Source organism: Pholcus phalangioides, unplaced genomic scaffold (genome assembly GCF_987345545.1).
Source record: "Pholcus phalangioides strain wild (caught in Gottingen) unplaced genomic scaffold, Ppha-v1.0 ptg000015l_1, whole genome shotgun sequence".
Lineage (NCBI taxonomy): Eukaryota > Metazoa > Arthropoda > Arachnida > Araneae > Pholcidae > Pholcus > Pholcus phalangioides.
The window spans coordinates 55,989,904-56,002,979 of record NW_028301608.1 but is presented as its reverse complement, the minus strand read 5'-3'; the positions used below and the strand labels follow the sequence as shown (position 1 = coordinate 56,002,979).

General features: G+C 37.0%; 1 protein-coding gene across 1 annotated transcript; it reads left to right on the top strand.

Moving 5' to 3' along the window:
* Nucleotides 1-530: 530 nt before the first annotated feature.
* Nucleotides 531-12,575, top strand: LOC149076260 (mitochondrial amidoxime reducing component 2-like). The gene is made up of 8 exons (XM_089243828.1): nt 531-654; nt 2,700-2,929; nt 3,830-4,009; nt 6,551-6,719; nt 8,086-8,226; nt 8,493-8,557; nt 10,903-10,974; nt 12,333-12,575. Exons 2-8 carry the CDS (start codon nt 2,709-2,711, stop codon nt 12,487-12,489), a joined length of 1,005 nt encoding a protein of 334 aa, XP_089099954.1. The 5' UTR covers nt 531-654; nt 2,700-2,708; the 3' UTR covers nt 12,490-12,575.
* Nucleotides 12,576-13,076: the final 501 nt, after the last annotated feature.

The window sequence follows — 13,076 nt, the reverse complement described above, 5'->3', positions numbered from 1 at the left end:
TTTAAGCTGAGATGACCCAAAAATTAGATTTTGATGACATTGTCGATGCCATGGGTTTTGTTCATATGAGAGTGCGAAAAAGAACATTTTTTATGAGATATTTCATGGGAAATTTTACATTTCTTATTTAAAATAGTGTATACCTTTTTTTTGTGTTTACAAACAACATGTACTGTATTTGCTGACATACCAAACCTCTATCACCACAGTCGAGCCCCCCTCCCCTCCCTTCCCTTCCCCAATACCTATTTTGCCCAAGTCCCCAGTTAGGCCTTGGTTAAACCTTCCTCTAACTCAGCTTTCAGAACAAACTCGGCTTGTGCCTAATATTGTATTTGAAGAAGAAAAAAACGCAATGAAGGAAAATCTACTAACAGGAAGACAAAAATAAGCAACATAATACCTATCGAGTCTTCTTCGTTGTATACTTGTCAAAAATAATTGTCAGATTCTAGAAAGTGGATGACGTAATGAACAGTAGTAGATTACTACCTGGGTAGGTTTTCATATCAGTGAACGACACAACACAACTGGTTTTTTCTTTCTCTCTGTTTGTCCTTTATCAATGAGAGAGTTGTTACCACCTTCGATGCTTGATGTAATGTTATCGAATACGAGTTAAGTGGAGCTCCTTGCAGTGATTTTACAGCGCTAGTAAGTGCTTTTATATAGTAGCTACTTATTTTTTTTTCCTCTATGTTATGTAGTTTAAGGCACGATAGAATGAATTATGCGATTTATTCTTTTTCAAAAAATATAGACACATTTCTCCAGTTATTCCACTTTTGAACGGACAAAATATTTACCTTTTGAATAAGTATATAGATACAATTTAGAAGGTAAGGGCAGTAAGAAAACAACAGTTAATTAATTTCATCACCTAAAAAAAATTTCACTGATGATAGGGCATTGACCATTGCCGGAACTCGATCTGGGGGGGGGGGGGGGAGACAAATTTTAGGAAAGAAAAATACCCTTACAAAATCAATGAGTTTTACAGTGGCGGGGGCCGGCAAAATCATGTTTGTTCCATCCCCCCCCCCCCTTCGCCGTCCTCACAAAAATCTTAGTTACGGCTCTGGTATTGACGTACTATAACTTTTGTGCATATCCAGCCATACTGAAGGTTTTTGTGAAAGCTTCTAGGTTCCGTATATTTTGGCCTGCCCACCTCTTACTTGTTAAAAACATAATTTTGGAGACTTGTGGCGCTCAACCCTTTATTTGGCAAGCATTTAAGTACCCAGAAGAGAAAAATTTCGAGTTGTTATTTTAAGCAAATGGAGATACTCTGAATGCTATTACATGAAATACACAATCTTGAAGAAATTGACTCTATGAGTACCATTGTATAACTTGCAACTAATTATTAGTTGCGGTGCTTATTCCAAGAAACAAGGCACTTTCTTATGTTACAGAGTACCGAAATTCTTGATTCTGTATATTTTTGTCACTCGAAAAAAATCAGTATCAAACATAGTCATTCAACTGCAACTTTTTTTTCTTTGAGTTTATAAAATTAATTTTTAACGCAAATCGTATTTCTTTTTTTTCTTTTTTTTTCTCGTTATTATACAGTTTGAAAAGCCGTATAGCTTTTGTGATTTATTTTGTAGCCAAAAATATTTATTCACGTAACAGTGTCTCGTGATGTGTGAAACCATAGCGTATATGGTTTTAAAATTTGTTTAGCTCTTGCGGCTAATTCAATGCCGTGGCCTATCTAATAATCTTTCTCCTTCTAACGCTTTGACTTTAAGTGATTCTAATTAATACTTAGGCCAGGATTACACAACAAAGGTTTTGTGAAAGTTCTTTTGTAAAACTTGAAAAATTCAACCAATAAACTTATTGGTTGTGTTCTTACCACAATAACAACTTAAAAAATAAATATTTGCAACCCCAATAAACTTATTTTTAAAGTTTTATAAAAGAATCTTCACAAAACGTTTGTAGTGTGTAGGTCCCGGTCTTATTAGCCCTCGTGTGCAGAAAATGACCCTGGTGCGATAAAAATGATCAAATGAATGACGTATCTGGGGTTTACATGCTATTTTGATACTTTTTCCTCCCTCCAATTGGAAGTATGCTTCTAGGATCAACGGTTCGCGAGTTATTCCAGAATAAAGGGACTTTCCAGTGTGTCCTGTGTAATTAAGTTCTCAAAAAATAAAACTTAATATTAATAATAATATATGATAATATTTTAACATAAAAAATAACTAAACATGTAATTGCATTTTCATGTTATTGTTTTTGAGTTCTAGAATGAAAATTACGGACTGCTTATACGAAGTTCCTTTGCGCAAAAGCCACGATGTTTCGTCGTAAACGTTTTCTTTTTTCTTCAGTCATTTTTCTTATAATGCATAGGCGTACGCAGGATTTTCTCTCACAAGGCGGAGTGTTTTAATTTTTTTTTTCCTTCTCAAGGGGGGTTTAAGTTTTTTCCTGAAAAATAACACTATAATCTCGGCTTGGGGGGGGGGGGGGGGGTTAGAACCCCAAACCCCCCCCCCCCCTTGCGCACGCCAATGGGCTAATGTACTAAAAATTACGGTATTTTGAATGTGCGAATATTTTGCAATCAATTTTTCTGATATAAATTTCAGACAACTCCTATGTGAAATTTCGAAAGTCTATAAAAGCATTATATTTATTATAGTCTAATTAGTCAACTTGGAACTTTTCTTCTCTAGATTCTGACGATGACAAAAATCGTAGTGAATGCACCGCTTGTAGCGTCGGCTCTAACAGCTTCTTTGGTAGGATTACTCGTAATCTGGAAACTGCAGAAAAAAAAGACATACACAAGAGTCGCTAGAGTTAAAAAAGTAATCTTCTATCCTTTTAAATCATTGAAAGGTGTTGAGCCTTGTGAGATTGGAGTGAAAAAGTCTGGCGTTCATGTAAATGGCGTACTTGACAGGTAAAAAATCCTCTATTTTTTTCTGATAACATTCAAAAAGGAGGTGAAGAATCAAATGTTTAAAATTTTTAGGGTTGTTAGTTTAAAGGTTAACTCATTAACATTTTATTTGCATGATTTAAGTAATTACAGACATCTGTTTTAGTGATTTGAATGCAGTTAGTGAGTTCAAAGGTTTTTAACAGCTGGCTGATGCGAAGATATATTTTGGAAAGAGAGAAAATTAAACTGCCCCTGCGGGTAATCGAACCCACGTCCTTTCACTTTCCGGGTGAACGCCCTAGACTACAGAGGCAACGAATTTCTCAATCTTTCCTTGGAGCTCGTGTGCACGGGACCGTACAGGGACGGTCGGACCTAACTCAGGCCACTGCTGACAATGCCACCAGATTGCGACTTATCCCAGGATGATGTCACTCTCCGCTATCCATCTAAAGGTTTTTAACAGCTGGCTGATGCGAAGATGTTTTGGAAAGAGAAAATTCAACTGTCCCTGCGGTTATGTCAACATTTCAGAAACTTCGATCTTATTACTCCCCATCCGCCATCTGTGCTCTTCCAATGTGAACAAATTTCAAAAAATTAAGTCCCTCTTCCTAGCTCAAGCTCCTTCTCCCAACAAGAGCGTGCGTAATGTAAATGGCGTTCAGCATTAAGCAGTTCGTAAATGAGAAAAACGTTGAATGAAAGATTGTGGGACCACGTGTCGGTTCGTATAATCGAGCAGTAACTGTGCCAGCTGAGCAATAAGATAATACTTAAAGTGAAAAACATCCGTTTTTGGTAAATTGAATAACTAAACGTTAGCTTTTATTTCGTTGTGTTTATTTTCAAATTGTATGTTCTTATTGAAGAATACGTTGAAAAAAATTTCTTATACTATTTTCAATTTACTTCAAGAACATTTATGCTTGTGGACGCCAAGGGAACGATGGTAACTCGATCGGAGGAGCCATCATTAGTTTTGCTGAACCTGGAAATATCTGGAAACGGACTTATCATTACCGCGGATAATTTAGAGCCATTGAAGCTTTCTATAAAACAAGATATTTCTCCTGATGACAAGATTATTACTTGCTCGTAAGTACACCGTGATAATCATCATCTCTCCAACAATGTTCAATTTTTCACAATACTATAAAGAATTGAGATGCACATTAGCCCTAAAAAAATGTCTGTACGACCACACAAACTTCCGAATTTATTGATATAACCATTGCTACTATGAAACCTCATTTATACGAATTTGAGAAAGGCCGTGTTGAAACGTCGTCGCATATATGAGAAATTCACACAACTGAGACTCCTTTAAAAAAAATTAACTCATTTCCCAACAGACATACAAAATATTATAAAATTCGAAACATTACATCTACAATTCTATCTATTATTTAAAAAAATCCAATCATACTCGAGGGGAAAAAATGAATTTTAAAATTGCAGTTTAAATTTCTTAGATTTATAAAATTGGGAAAACATTGCCCTTTTGCTTGCCCTTTTGCTTCATATAGTATTTTTTTTTTAAAGATAAAAGAAAAACATTAGTCGATAAACGTTTTCGGCACAGCCAGCAAGCAAGTACCACAATGAAAGAAAGTTCCACTGGGAATGACCGAAAGAACTCGTACTGTGTGTTTGTGTGTGCGCGCCGTTTATGTATTTTATCAGCAAACCTGTACCCTCCAAATGCTTACAATGGACACTCCCACCTTCTCAGGATAACGCTGAAAACATTGGGAGAAAAAATTCTGAAAGGACATGTGATCGTCTTTCAAACAATTGAAACCCGTTTCTTTGGGACTCGCCGCGTGTGCGTATTCTCAGAAACAAGCAATGAACGCCAGACACTTAAGTGTCTACTATAAATGGTAATCAGCCAGCTCAATTGCTATTTTTGTATACATCAATAATGGTACATGGAAATTAAATTTACAGTCGTGCTTCAGAATTTCGCTTATTTATAGAAAGTATTATATATGAATATTTAAAAGTTATAGAAAGTATGGGTAGCTTCTCGATTTATATAACACTATGTCTATCATACTTCTTTTTAAATGTACCAATTGTGCTAGAATTCACGATCCCCGGCGGTAAGTTATTCCATTTATTAACAACCCTGTTAGTGAAAAACTCCGTGACACCACAACCTGGAATTGTCTCTTACTAAACGATACACTGGTGTCCCCTTGTCAAAGCCGTTCATTGACGGTGCATTGATAACTCATGGTCCATCCTATTCATCCCGTTTAAAATTTTAAACACTTCAATCATATCCCCCCGACACCTGTGTTCCCTCCAACGTAAACATACTCAAGAGATCAAGTCTTTCTTCATAGCTCAAGCCTTGTGTGCCAACAAGCAGACTCCCTCAACCAGGTCTAAGTATCTGTAGGTATGATCTGAAAAACCATACGGCACACTCCAGTCCAGGACGAACTAAGCCTCGGAAAAGCGGACGAATGATTTTAGGAGAACGCGAAGAGACATTTCCAAGAATGAAACGAGCATTCTGTTTGATTTTTTAACCACCGCTGAACAATGTTTAGAAAATCTAAGCCGGGTCAATGAGAATTCCCAAATCGGTGACCGCAGTTGCATCTGGGATAGTAATAACGTTCCGGATACCGTTTCTCGCACACACTCGAAGTAGCAAAGTACGAAGCAATTTCACGGACAACACAAATTTATTTTGCAGAACAGCTACGTACACATGTTCACATGGAGCGTACACATGTTCACATCGACGAAACGTGATAAACCGAGAGAGCGACCTATAAATAAGATCGCGTCTTCCAGCTAAAGTTCTACAAACTGCTGGGCGAAAAATGACATAATGCATGATAAATAATGACTGTTTACATATAATTTCGTAACAGTACCATTCAACTCGTAAATGAAACGTTGGTTGCACGAACCAAAATGAGCAACCATGCACTTATCAACACTAAAGGTCATGCTTCATTCATTAGCCCGTGCTGCAATCATATTCAAATTTGTCGGGGAGCGTCTCCCTATCTCTTGGATTCCCGACTACCTCCCATTAGCTTCGCGTCATCTGCAAGTTTGCTAACCAGCCCATCGTTACGCTGATCGAGTTTATCGATAAAAAGTGAAAAACGCATGGGACCGAGGAAACTTCTAGGCCGATCCTGTGTACGCTTTTGATTTGACCCCGGGCAAAGCGGTTTTTCCGACCCCTTCTCCACTCACATTCATAAATTTTCTCACATATTCATCGAAATATATCTAACACAGGGGGAAAAAAACAAAAGTGTCTATTTGCTATTTTGTTTTTCATGGCAAAGAAAGGATCTTAAATTTTCAAACAGACACGTACTTGAAATTAAACTTTGGATTTCACTACTGTATTTTATGCGTTGTTACGAGAATTAGGAACATCACTTAGAAGAATGACTAAACCTTGTGTGTGGATAAAGATTTTCTCCCAATTTTCATAAAAGATGAATTTAAAAAGACCCCCCCCCCCCTCCCGAGAAAGGGACAAAACCATTACTATTGTTGAGTGCTCCTTGCATTTTCCTTCCAAATTGAACTTTTTTCTGTTTCATTAATTTATATTCAGTTGTGCAATTTTGCTGTTTCTCACCGGTTTTCAAATAGAGTTATTGTAGATTCTGTGAGAGGTATTGACTGTGGGGACACCGCTGCTGCATGGTTTTGCAAGTATCTGAATCGCTCTGACGTGCGAGTCGTTCAATACTCCGAATCTCTAGAAAAAAGATTCTCTGATAAAGGCGACACACTTTTTGGTGGAAAGCATAAACGTGAAGTATGGAATTTTTATATGTACAAATCATTTTTTTTCCCCTATAATATTATATCATGGATACACACACGTATACAATAAAGTTTGATACCCAAGGTTCCATTGAAATCTGTTCAAGTTAAAGGGGTGTCCAAGGCATACAAGTACAAATAAATATTTTACGGCATCATTAGATGACTTTAACTGGTAAGAATATAACAAAAAGAAAAAACAACTATACTTACACGCAATTAACCATTTGAATAGGTACAAAAAAAAATATCTTTTTAATTACTAACAATATTTTACAATTACAAAATTTAAATACAGTAATTAAGTATGTCAATATTGAATTAATCAATAACTTTTTTTTTTCACCAACTTTCGTTCAATCATAATGCTAAGTTAATTTGCTTTCGCACTTGCAGAAAGTCTAAACTGATACTTCACATAGTCTAAGATAAGAAGCCAGAGGGTGTCCAATGTATAAGATAGAGAGGAGTCTCAGATATATAGAGTAGTGGTTCCCAACGTGGGCGTTAACGCCCCCTGGGGGTGATGGAATATTCCAGATGGGTCGGTTGGGGTTACGGTTGCAACATAGGATCCTATGGATTAGATTGCGTTGGGGGAGATGGGAGAAAAAATTTCTGAAGAAGGGGGCGATGGGACAAAAAAGATTGGGTAACTGTAATATAGAGTATTGTTGATCATTCTCTTCTATAGGATTACAGCGGGTTCCATTTAAAACCGTCAAACTTAAGGAGGAGGATAAAGAGGTGTCTGCAGCCATGCAGCATTTGTATCGCGGTTAAACTTACTTACGAATTGATGCTCTTATTATGTAACGTAAATAATACAAAAAAGAAAAAAAAGACGTGTCAGTAAAGCAACACGTCTTTTGGGGTTCGATGCCTTTGTGAGTTCGATTCCCCGCTGGGGCAGTTGAATTTTCTCTCCAAAAATTCATCTTCGCAACAGCCAGTTGTTAAAAACCTTCGTATGGATAGCGGAGAGGGACGTCATCCTTTCATAAGCAACAAGCACACTCCTTTCCATGAAGAATCCAGGCCTGTCATTTGGGGGGGGGGGGCGGTCAGGGAGGGGACTGCCCCCCCCCCTGGATTTTGAAAATACACTAAAAGTGGTATATATATATATATTGAGCACATGTTCCTTGTCCCCCCCCCCCCTCCCCTGGAAAAAGTTGAAATGACGTCCTTGGAAGAATTTATAAAAATAGGGATTTTTAATTCTGATTTTCAAATCAAAACTGTGAAATACTGGAATATAAATTCTTATGCGACAGAATCTCACTGAAAACTTTTCGGATATACTTTGCAATATGATATTGTACTTTTTCCCCTGAAGTCAATAATGTTTTTTATAGGTGAAATTTCAAAATAAAGATGTAGTACACATAGTATCAACGTCATCTTTAGAAGAACTGAATAAAAAGTTGGAAGAGCCTGTATCCGAATTGAACTTCAGACCTAATGTACTTGTTGAATACTGCCCTCCATTTTCTGAGGTATCACTCTTTTACACATATCTCTTTTTGATGGTAATTGAAATAGCAATATTTTGCTTCAAAAATAACTTCATATCAATTTTGATATTTTTTGTTTAAGAAATAACAGATTGTCATACACACATAACGAATTTTGTACAAACCTCGAATAAATAGCAAATATGAATAGATACAAAAAAGTCGTAAACAATTTTGTTACAAACCAAAGAGCCCGTGATAAGTAACTGTGTGTTTCTTTTTCTAAATCTTCGAATAATTCTTATTAGGACGATTGGAAATTTCTCATGTTTCCTGGTGGATTACAGCTTGAAACAACAGCTCCTTGCAATAGGTAACATCATAGCTTCGTTTTTTTATTTTTTTAAATTTCCTTTTAATTTTCAGCCAATTGCCCAACTTAACATTCATTCAAACCGAGCACAACTCCGGTCTATCACCATAGGCAATTTACTACCGATTGAGTTGTGCCGGAAGTATGAGTGTGTGTCACCCCCAAATACCCCGGACCACGAAAGCGACTATATACTAAGTGTACAACACACCGAATGCATTCAACTGCCTGACACCTGGCCAGCCATTGCCCAACCCTCAAAGTCCAGCCGCTCATCCGGCATGGTTTCAAGGAAACTGCCTCGCGACCTTTGCCTACAAGGAACAGCTTTCGCCCTTATTTAATTAAAGACTAATTCGTGACTTCCTGCCTTCCTACTTCTTCGCCTCGTTCTCATTGGAAGTCGGAGCCTGGATCGTTTGCTTCTTGATCGTCGTTTTCCTCCTCAGTCCATTCTTCTTTTCCCTGTCGTCCTGTCTCCTGTTCTGTCTTCCGACGTCTTCTGATTCTCTCACTCCTTCTCTTGGGTGCAGGTGGGCTCGTCGCTCGATCTGCCGCTCCCGTCCGCTTATTATGGAGCCACTCCATGTTCTCTTCCAAAAAGCCGACCAGTTCCTTGATTTTCCTGAGTGCTTTATCATCCTTGGCCATTCTTTTAAACCACTCGTTCTCCAATTGTGGCCGTGGCTTAAGGTATCCGACTACCTTTTTTGTTACTTTTCTTTAAAATGGTTCTGTAGTGAACTTTAAATACATTTTTTGATAGAAAGTGTCTCGAAATGGTCAAAACAGTGACAAATTTTGGTCTATCTATTATATTTTCTATGAAAAAGTCGTTTTTATGTCAAATTTTAGGCAAAATTCATGTGATATTCGAAACACGATTGCAAAAACTTTTATTAATGAAATGCTTTGTGATTTTCACAGTGCATTTAGCAAGTAATGTTGCAGGTTATGAACTAGAATTTAAAGGATTGCATGATATGTTCATAAGTTACACTAAAATATATTTAAATACGTATGAAGTTTTTGAAATTTCATCCTACATTTTGCCTATAAAACACTGTAATTCAAAAAAATATATATGTGATAGACATTAGATTTTGGTTCATAACCTTACCAATATATAGCAAAATATCACATTAAAATTCGTAAGGATGCAATGCATCAATTTTTACAAATCATGTCACAAAGTCAAGTAAAATGTCAAAAATAGCATTCTTCGTAAAACACGTTTAAATTCTTTATTCGCGTATTACTTGTATGTAAAAACGCAACACTAAAGTGAACGTAACTTTGATTCTAAGCATCATATAAACAAAAGAAGGACCGTTTTGGAATCACAACAAATAGGGCTTTTATAAAAAATAAAAAAATGAAAATCCATATTTTCTTCTAAAATGACGTTTTCAACGTAGTCGGATACCTTAACTAAGTGGAAACGACTGGTGTGGACACATTCCGTGGCAAAGTGAACTGGACTTCCCACTCCGCATATACATTGCTCGTTGTCGGAAATTTTGAAACGCTTGAAGTTGGTGGGAAACGGTCCATGGCCCGAGAAGAAGATTGTCTTTTCCCTACTCCAGTAATGTTCTTTCCACTGGACTTTTGGGATGACTCTATGAATAAGCCGTCCGTTTGTTTTTGGATCATTCCATTGCTTCTACCATTCCACTATTGTCTGCCCTTTAATTATTCTTTTGACCGTTGCCGCAGGGATCTTCTCCTGGGACATTGTCTCCAGTTTCGTCGCTTCCCTCGCCAACTGATCTGCCTCCTCGTTTCCACGTTCGCGCACATGGCATCTCGCCCACATCAGTGCTACATTCCTCCTCTTTTTCAGTATTCTTCTTATGGCTCTAGCATCTTCGTGTCTTGTTAAAGCGTCCTTGATAGCTTCCAAGCTTGATTTACTGTCTGAATATATGGTCATCTTCTCCAAATTATCCTCCCGTTGTTCCATTGCTTTTCGGATCGCCCACAGCTCTGCTTGAAATACCGTGCATCCCTCTCTCAGTTTCTCTCTCCAGGACTTGACTCTTTCACCCCTTTGATACTCCACGTATGCTGCTCCTGTTCCACTATCCCTCTTGGACCAATCCGTAAATATTGTCCTTCCCTCGTATGAGATGGCTTCTTCTCGCTCCGTCGTTACGACCTGTTGCTCCTGGATTTCGTTAGCTGGGTGGTCGCCGCATGCCCAACTTAACAGGGTCAAGTTTTACTCTAAATTCTTAACCCTTTCCAATGTCTTTTTTTTAATAAATCAAATGTATGAAGGCATCATATATTATGGTCCAATAGTTTTAACCACATTTAACACATCATCAATCTCATCGTAGATGCTCACTCACGACAGTGAATACAGTTACTGGTGTGAAGACGAACAAGGAGCCATTGAACTCGATGCGCAAGTAAGAACCTAATTATTCAAGCTTACTAATTTCGTTTGGATCAGTGTTGGCCACTAAGCATCTAGACGCGTGATTCACGCATCAAAATTCAATTTTACCCCTTAAAATTTCATAGAAGAGTGAAAATACTCCTTCAAATTTTATGTACGTATATTTCTATAATACATATAAAGTATTACTCATTTTTTCCATAAAAAATACCCCTCATTTCACAAAATTACCCCTTAAAATTTTGGAGAGGAGTGAAATTACCCTTCAAAAGTTTTCTTCTGGATAACACTGGTTTACATATTATCTATAGCAAAGTTTTCCAAACATTATTTCATCGCCCTCAACACAAGCCAACCCATATGATCCGATATTATATCCGTAGCTTTTACCGCCTCAAACCATCGCGTCTCACCACGGCGAGGGGCATGATATTACCCACTTTGGGCATAAGCGAAGATAGATTTCAAAGGCTGTGGAGGGCTACGATGATGATGATGATGATGATAATTCATATATATATGCATATACATTAGATTATTTGACTCAGTTATTGATGCTGGGGAGGAGGGGGGGGGGCATCCAAAATAAAAACTTAATTTTTCACACTTGACCGTTTCATATGTTCACAGAAAAATCTGAAAGATAATCTTATATAATTATGCAACTAGGCTCGACACAATACCGAGACTTTAGAGCACTCCTTGTCAAAACTAATTCCCGTTCTATCCATTTTACGCGATCTCTTTTTTCCAATGCAGATAGAGCTGTCAGGGACAGTCTAGTTTTTTTTTTCTTGCCGGAAGTATTATTTTTCGTTAACACATTACAAGCCGGGGACTAAGACCTCAGTCCAACCTCATCTGACTGTAATTTAGAACTTGCTCTTCAGCTGCAGAAATTTGCAGAGTGTGAAATCTCCTTTGCCACATTTTTTAAAACAGGGAAAGAAATGTTCGGATTGATTTCTTCTTCTTCTCTTCGTCTAATTGCAGCTGGTGGAAAAATATACGTACGGTATATAATAGATAGAGCTATAGTATTTTTCACCTGGGTTTAAATTATCATACCTATCTGCTGATCAGAGAGGAAAAAAACGAAGAACGCACGACAGGGTTGCGAATGTTGCGCCTAAAAAAAACAGTAATACACTTTTATCATTATAGCTGAAATTTGTCCGCATAAGGAGCGGTAAAGCACTAAAACCTGAGCAAGGGGTCGTCTTTGACAAAAGTACTGAGAGAAAAGCTGTTTAACCCGTATTTTTTCATTCTATGTTTATGTCCGTTATAATTAAATCGTCAACATTGGGAAAATGTCTTTTCAGTTGCTTGATCATTATTGACATTATCTTTGTTTTTGTTTTCCAGGTTTAGAATACCAAAAGATAAGAAGCTGGCAAAAGCATTATCTTACGCTCCTTGTTTCGGCACATTGTGTCGAGTGATAAAACCGGGTTGCATTCGCGTAGGTGATGACCTACATGCAGTTGTTGAGAAGCGATTCGAATACGCTGTGAAATCTTGATCTGTAAAATTAAGTTTAAACTAGGGTTGAATAATTTGAGAGAGATTTCTATTTTAATACATTTTTAATAAACATTTTGATCCATATCATATTGTGGTCCTTTATTATAGGTAAAAGTTTGAATGAACGGATGTACCCCGGTAATTTCCTATGTATAATCCACAGATGCTAATTTTACTACTTTGAGAAAAAAATGTCATTGCGTAATATACGTGTACGAATTTCAATCACCAATAATGAAATTCCAAGTAATGGAAGGGATTCCTATATTCATGTTAATCGAATAAATATTGATTTTTTCCCCCTACTAGTACCTAGTTATACGCCCTGAAAAATTATTACTCGTGATAAAATTATTTTTTACATTTTTTTTAAATATTAATTTTCATTCCAACCTCTCAGCAAAAAACGCTGCAGATGATACGCACTAAGAAATTTAAATATTTTTCTTAATGCATAATACACGGATTCTGCGTAGGAAATTACGATAATCTTCAAACACAAAAACCATGGTCATAAGTTGCCGAAGGAAGTATGTAAAAAAATAATATCCATCCAGAATATATGGATGCCAAATATATTTAAAA